Here is a 7,598-nt window from a genome sequence, read left to right on the forward strand (position 1 = left end):
GATTTCAAATGAGAAATGGAAGTTTTCGAATTTTCTGATGAGCATAACCACCCGATGATCGAGGAAAATTTGAGACATTTTATATTGTCTGGCCGAAATCTTACAACTGCTACTAAAGACATTCTCAGTTCTATGGTAGATGCTGGTATTCGCACCAAAAAAGTTGTTCGTTACCTTCAAAATGAAGCAGGTGGTATTGAAAATGCTAGATTTATTGAACAAGATGCTCATAACTTCATACAAGCACGTAAAAGAAGTATGATTAACAGTGGAGATGCTCAAACTCTTGTGGATCGTTTTATGCATATGCAATCAGAGGATTCAAGCTTTTTTTACTCTTTTCAAGTTGATGAAGATGGAAGGATGTGCAACTTTTTCTGGAGAGATAGTATATCTAAATTGCATTATGAGTGTTTTGGAGATGTGATGATTTTCGATTCTACATATCGTACAAATAAATATGATATGATTTGTGCTCCATTTGTGGGTGTAAATAATCTTTTGAAAAATATTTTTTTTGGATGTGCATTCTTAAGTGATGAAACAACTAGTTCTTTTGTTTGGCTATTTCGTACTTTTTTGAAGGCAATGCGAGGCATATCACCCAAAACTATATTTACCGATCAAGCTCCTGCAATAGCGGCTGCTATTAAAGAAGTTTTTCCTGATACTTGTCATCATTTATGTAAATGGCATATTGATAGGAATGCCCAAAAGAATATACCTCAACTTTATTGGAAATCGGGATTTAGAGAAAAATATTTTGATAAACTCTTATGGAGGTGCAAGTCGGAATCAGAGTTTGAGTTGGTGTGGCAAAAAATGATTGAAGAATGGGATTGTGGGAGTAATAGTTGGCTCCAAAGGTTATATGACTTGAGGGAAAAGTGGTGTCCTGCATTTAGTCGATCTATTTTCTTTGCGGATATTAAATCAACTCAGAGGAGTGAGAGCACTAATAGAGTCTTCACAGAAATGGCTTGCAAGACTATGAGTTTAACTGAATTTGTTAATCATTATGAGCAACGGGCAGCTGAAATGCGTGACATTGAGGCGACAGAAGATTATAAATGTCGAGGAACACCTAAACTTGCAATAGATGATTGTAGGTTATTAAAGCATGCTGCAACTTTATACACTAGAACTATATTTACCAGATTTCAACATGAATTTTTGCAGGGGATATCTAAAAAGGTGATCAATACTGAAATTAATGGCACCTGTCACACATACACAATCCTCAAGGGAGAAGGCGGACAAATTGAGACATTGCAATTCAATTCTATGGACAATTCCATAAGTTGCAGTTGTCTTATGTTTGAATCTTTGGGTTGGTTATGTTGCCATGCACTAAAAGTTCTGTTTATTGACTTGAATTTTTCTTATATTCCTGCACAATATATTTTGAAAAGATGGACAAAGAATGCTAAACAAGGGAATGGTTTCGAGGAGTGCAGCAATAAAAAGAAAACATCAACTTCATCTATGGCTATTCACTTAAACGGGTTGATGAAAGAATCATTTACAGTTATGACTTTAGCTGCAAATGATGCCGAGTCTGAAGAAATTGCTAGAAAATATTTTTATTAAGCAAGGGTTGAGATCACTAAACTCCAAAGTGAAATATATGCAGAAGGTACCCATAGGAGTTGTTCCAAATCTAGTACATCTGTTGGCCCTTCTTTGGGATTCAATGATCAAGTTTTGGATCCAATTAAGAAAAAGGGTAATCGAAATGGATACGGAAGATTAAAACCAAGAACTGAGCAAAAGAAGAGGCGGGCACCACAAAAGACATTAAAAGCTAGAGCAACAGAACAACATGAGCAACAATCCTTGGGGTTAAATTTTGAGGTTCAATCTCTAAACTATCAAGTTATAATTTTCAATTTGTTACTAGTATTTATATTTTAATTTACTTATCGGTCTTGATTTGATTTTTTGATTTACTCCTTTTAATTCAATGATGCAGTTATATGGAGATCAAAACACTAGCTTCACACAACTGTTGACTCAGGCTTCAACTAACCAAATTGGAGGTGGCATTGAGAACCAAAGTTCAAACATCACTGGAAAAAATGTTGATTTTAGTGGCCAAGCCAATTGAGTGTAGAAATCGAATTAGTAATTGAGTTGGAATTACTAGTATTGAGACGGACAAGATTGTACGCATTTATTTTAGTTATGAATTATATTGATTTATGGATGAACTGAATTGATAGTGTCAGAGAGATCACTTGAACAGTATTTATAGTATGAATAATTTGAAGAGTCAACATATATTTGATTTATAATGTGTGTCTGGTGATGCAATTGTGTATATCCTATGTAGTAGTGTTATTGTGGTGTATGTTAATTGTATTCAGAGCAACATAATTTACTATAGCTTGTTTACATTGTTATATTTTATTTTTGCGAAGCATTTCAGATACAAAATTGTTCATTATGTATAGGTTGTATGTGACTGTCGTCGTTAGCTTCTTCTTCCTTGTCTTTTTGAAACTCATTTTCTTTTTCCAGTTTGTCATGGTTATTTTTTCTTGTACTAAGTGATTGGATTATCATAAAATACAACAAAAGGCATTTTAATGTAATTGCTTTTGTCAACTTATTTTTTGCTTTGAAGAGTACATAGATCATAATGCAATTTTTTTCACCGTAGTTTACTTTTTTTTTCTTTATTATAATATTATAATAATATAATAGGAGTAATGAAATAGATCATTTACTTTCTTCTTTTCCTTTTATTGTCCATTAGTTAAGCCTCTAATTAGGAAAAAGAGTAGACCTAAATATTGCCTTTTTTAGCTTATGCTTTAAAATAAGTAAGTAGGAACATGAGTCCACTTGTCAAGAAATAAACTAGACTCGCATAAATAATGTTGGTTATGTGACTCACATATTAAAATTTCTCGTCGAATGGTACAAATTTTGTAGGTAAAATGTGGACTGGGCGGGTAATATACAAAATATGCACATTTTTGATAATAAACTTTCGTATATGGTATAGGAAGGAAAAAATCCCAACATTCTTTTGATAGTCAATAAGGGCAACCATAAGACAAATTTCTAATGACAAGGATAGTTTTAAACCAAATTAACAAAAACATGCATCCATTTCGCTTATTGCAAGGGTACGCTTGAACCTTTTCTTAAAACAATTTAATACTACAATTATTTGACTGCTATTTTCCAAAATGAAAAGCTCCTAAAAAAACACACAAACTAAATGAAATGAAAAGACACTTGGAGAATATCTCCGAGCTACTTTAACTTCCAATATGAGATTTGAGTGACTGATGACAGCGTAGTTAGTTTTAGCATAGTTCCACGTCAAGTGTCACATTTTGTCGATTTTGCCCCAAAAAAAAAAATAAAAAATTACATGCTAGGTGAAGGCGGGTGGAAATACTGAAATCTATATAAAGAACAGGTAACTGTTTGACAAAATTGGAAATTTAAGGTTTTCAAAAAATGTAATTTGGATTCCCTTGCCATTTATGAGGTTGTTTGGACATTAGGTCCGGCAGATGAAGAAGATGGAAATACAGTACAGACCATTGAGAAATTGAGACAAGACTGAATATCAAACAGATGAACTCTTTCCTGCAGGAAGCTTTGGGAGGTTTTGAAATGAGAAAAAGAACGGTCAACGGAAAGTAAAGTAAATCATCGGTATAAAACCTTTGGTTTCTAACGACACGCAGCTCCGGCATACATTTTAGTTTCAGTAATGTGAGGCATGGATATATTCTTGACCATAGTTACAGCAATGTGCAAAAATAGATAGAATCAGTAGGAGAAATCACGGATAATGATGGGTTCAAATGCTTCTATTCAAAAAACTGAAGAGTAAGATTAACCCCCCAACACAAATACTAAGTCTAATTCTTGATATTCTCCAAGGAGAGACTAGTTAGCCAGCACATATTACATTGTGCAACCTGCTAAATGTGTCGTTCATCAAAGTACTAAAGAGACATAATGTTGTCGCAAACTTTGCCCCTCCTGTGCAAAGTTGCTCAAGTCTCCCTCACATTTCCACAACTGGCTCAACTTCAACCGAAAAGGGAAGCAATGGACTATGACAAACCGCCCCGTGGCATCACAGGGGAAAAAGGTGAGTAGGTCTTAATGTAGTAGAATAGAATCGAGTAAAATTACCAACAACAATACCAACAAAAAAGCCTCAATGACAAGCTAGCTGAGTTTGGCTATATCAAGTCTCACTATCCACGTCGCTCCAGTTAGAGATCTCTCAATCCAATAATTAAGCATCAAGTGAAACTACCAAGCAGCAGCACAAAAGTAGTACTCTCAGAAAGATATGCATTGATAGAACGAGCAAATCAATTACTGAATAAAACATAAATAGCTGAATTCTGGATCACTATTATCTGGCTCAAACTTTAGGTCAAATGACAAACTAAATATAATTAAGAAACAACAAAACCTTCTATACTCTTGCTACAAGAAATTTTCTCCAAGATACAAGAATATGAATGATAGAGCAACTCTCAATGATCTCCGGGCAGAGACTTGATGATGTCCGAATCACCTGAAACATTCATTAGCCCGCAGACGTAAGACAAAAGGATCCTTATGAACTTCTAGGAAATTTCAATGTACAACAGTAGGAACTCTCAGATGTACTTTACCTGGGTCAATTATGCTTAGGCATGAGACACGGAAATACTTGCCACATGCTGTCCCAAGATCAACATTGTCTACACAAAAAAGTTGCAAGGACAATAAAGAAAACTTAGTAGTTTTATCGAAAACAGAACACTTGGAGTCAAAAGGCATGAGCTATTCCCACACGTTGTCAATGGGTAAAAGTAGCAAATCTAAATGTACTGATACAGGTGAAATCCTATGAACTGAAGACAACACAAGTACACAACTACCATTGACCTTATCATCAGTTATACGGAAAATGTGAACAATCAATCACACATAACTGCAATACATTCTCCAACAAATATGCATAAAATGTCTGGTTGGGGAAAATAAATTGGATATAAAGTATAATGAGACCGAGTTTTTCATTTGCTAAACCTGTACTCCACTCATTCCAATTTATGTGGCACTATCACTATTCAAAGAATCAAACAATTTTTTACACATTTTTTCATATGCTTCTATTGATTACTTCCTCCGCACATTTTATGTGGCCTTGTTTGATTGGACAAGGGGTGTAAGAAAGAAGAAAAACTTTTCAAACTTGTGGTTTAAATTCAAGTCATTGACACTCGTGTGGCTATAGATATCCTCACTAAGGGTAAAACGGAAATTCCAAAGTTAAATTATTTCTAAATACATAAAGTGTTATTGGTTTTGGGATACACTAAAATGAAATGTGTGCCACGTAATTGGGACAGATGGAGTACAACACATTGTGATTTATAGTACTTATACCTAGTCTTAAACATGTAAAATTTTAATTCACAAACGAAACTAGGAAACTAATTCGCTTAAAAAATTAGATGCATCACCAAACCCCACAAAGGACCAAACTTAATTACTAGATAGCCATAAGAATTAACACATAAACTAACAATGATGAAACTCAAGATCTTTGAAGAATGCTTACTCCCATTGAAATGGTGAACACCAACTTTAGAGAGCATAGCATAGTACTCAATCTCAGATTTCCTCAACGGAGGACAGTTGTTGGATATCAATATCAACTTTCCTGTGATAAATAAAATTTATCACATTTAGTCCAAATAAATTACAAAAAAAAAAAGGCAGAAATATTTTATTTTTTTTAAATGAAGAACCTTTAGAGCTCCTGAGGGTCTTGAGAACAGTCTTGTAACCAAGAGAATACTTGCCGCTCTTCATTACAAGTGCTAACCTGTTGTTTATGCTTTCATGTGTCTTCTTCTGCAAATTACAAATTTTGCATTAATAGTCGCCCAAAAAAACAAAAGAAAAATATAACAAAAAAGGGAATAAATGAAGGGGCAGAAATGGGTATTTCATACTGTTTTCTTTCCAGTGGTCACCATTGTAGATGCAAAGATCTGAGAATCGAAGGAAGTGGAAAAAGGGGAAAGGGGAAAGGGGAAAGGGGAAAGGAAAGGTTTCTGCTTAAAACTGTGAGATTAGGGTTTTGCCAGGGCGGCTCTAGGAAAAGCAAGTGAAGCCCTTGCCTTAGGCCCCAAATAATTAACGGCCCGACAATAAAAAGTACTAGTACTATATTATTATATAATATAACTTCATAATTTATATTTATATAATTATTAATAGAAAATTTAAATTTTAATAATTTTTAATATTTGGTAGACGTAAGATTGAGTGAGTTAATTTGATAAATTTTTCTTATTAAATTAAATAACATATTTTTCTTCTCATCAATTTTTTTAGTCTTTTTTCATGGTTCTTACGATTTTACTTTCTAATTTCAACTCCAATTTTCTAAATTAACTATTTCTTTTTGTCACATTTGATTGATCCACACACCAGAAAGCAAGTTCTTTTGTGTCTCATCTTTTTTAACTAAGAAATCCCCGAAGCAAATGTCGCAAGGTTCAAAACATGACGAATAATGGGGCTCACCCTTTACCATTTTCACTTAAGGGAAGAATTCAATACCATATGACGCGCAAACTAACTCATACATCATGAGTTGTGCTCTCACCACAATATCAAAGTCATGTAGGTTTTTTTTTCTGTCCCAATATTATATGGATTTTATAAAAGACGTTTCAGGGTCTTTTAAATAAATTTTGGTTTTAGCCACCAGTTTTATTGAGCCGCCCCTCATTGACAATCAACAATTATTTACAGACTACAGCCCCGCTATAAACGTATTGCTCAACCAGCTTCATTCACATTTGGTAACTGAATGACAAACCCACTGCCTTTAATGCTCTTGTCATTGTTGTCTTATTTTAAGTGAGACTCTATAAATTTTATTGAGAATGTCAGGAGCGGATAAGTGGCTCTAGTAGGAGACTAGTAAAGACTTGATTTAGGTCCCCCAAAATTTTTAATAATGGATTTTGTAATTTTATTTTAAATTAGACAATATTAATGTTTGTAGAAAAAATAAAAAAGTACAAAAAAAATTGTAAAAAAGAAAGAAAGGTGTCTACTCTTAAACAGTAAAAATATTTTTTAAACTTTGAATTAAACTACTTAAATCTTCATATTAGTAATATTTTTTACAACAATATCAAAGGTTTGCAAATACATGTCTAATATCTCATTTATTTAAATTTTCCTTTTCTAATATAAATAATAATATTACTATGTGAAGTTAAAGACTTTATGTAATTTAAGAATATATTCTATAAATAACAAGTATGAAAAAAATGGCAAGATTAATTTTTTTGCATATATGTGTGTATACGTACTAATAAAAAAAGCATAAGGCCTCTTATTAAAACTTAACTTTAAGCCACCAATTTTAGGGAGCCGCCCTTGGACTTTGGTGTGCGGCTCTTGGAGTGTTATCTTACAATTTGTGTCACGTGCGAAAAGCACGTGCTTATTAGGATGTTTGGGATGTGCAAAGGACGTGAGTAATGTTGGACAAAATTTGAGTTGGAACTAAGAAAGAGAAGAAAAAAGATTTTATTTGAGTT

The 7,598-nt window shown here is 33.4% G+C and overlaps 2 protein-coding genes across 2 annotated transcripts; one reads left to right on the forward strand and one right to left on the reverse strand.

Annotated features, from left to right (window-relative positions):
* The first annotated feature begins 15 nt into the window (after positions 1-15).
* On the forward strand, positions 16-2,107 carry LOC109239770 (protein FAR1-RELATED SEQUENCE 5-like). The gene is made up of 3 exons (XM_019406356.1): positions 16-1,556; positions 1,665-1,854; positions 1,973-2,107. The coding sequence occupies exons 1-3, from the start codon at positions 16-18 to the stop codon at positions 2,105-2,107; spliced, it is 1,866 nt and encodes a 621-aa protein (XP_019261901.1).
* A 2,205-nt stretch (positions 2,108-4,312) lies between these two features.
* LOC109239787 (60S ribosomal protein L30-like) lies at positions 4,313-6,180 on the reverse strand. The gene is made up of 5 exons (XM_019406381.1): positions 5,991-6,180; positions 5,784-5,889; positions 5,594-5,695; positions 4,659-4,727; positions 4,313-4,558 (listed from the first exon to the last, which is right to left on the reverse strand). The coding sequence occupies exons 1-5, from the start codon at positions 6,012-6,014 to the stop codon at positions 4,518-4,520; spliced, it is 342 nt and encodes a 113-aa protein (XP_019261926.1). The 5' UTR covers positions 6,015-6,180; the 3' UTR covers positions 4,313-4,517.
* Between the last annotated feature and the right edge of the window lie 1,418 nt (positions 6,181-7,598).

This window comes from Nicotiana attenuata, unplaced genomic scaffold, assembly GCF_001879085.1.
Source record: "Nicotiana attenuata strain UT unplaced genomic scaffold, NIATTr2, whole genome shotgun sequence".
In the NCBI taxonomy this organism is placed as follows: domain Eukaryota; kingdom Viridiplantae; phylum Streptophyta; class Magnoliopsida; order Solanales; family Solanaceae; genus Nicotiana; species Nicotiana attenuata.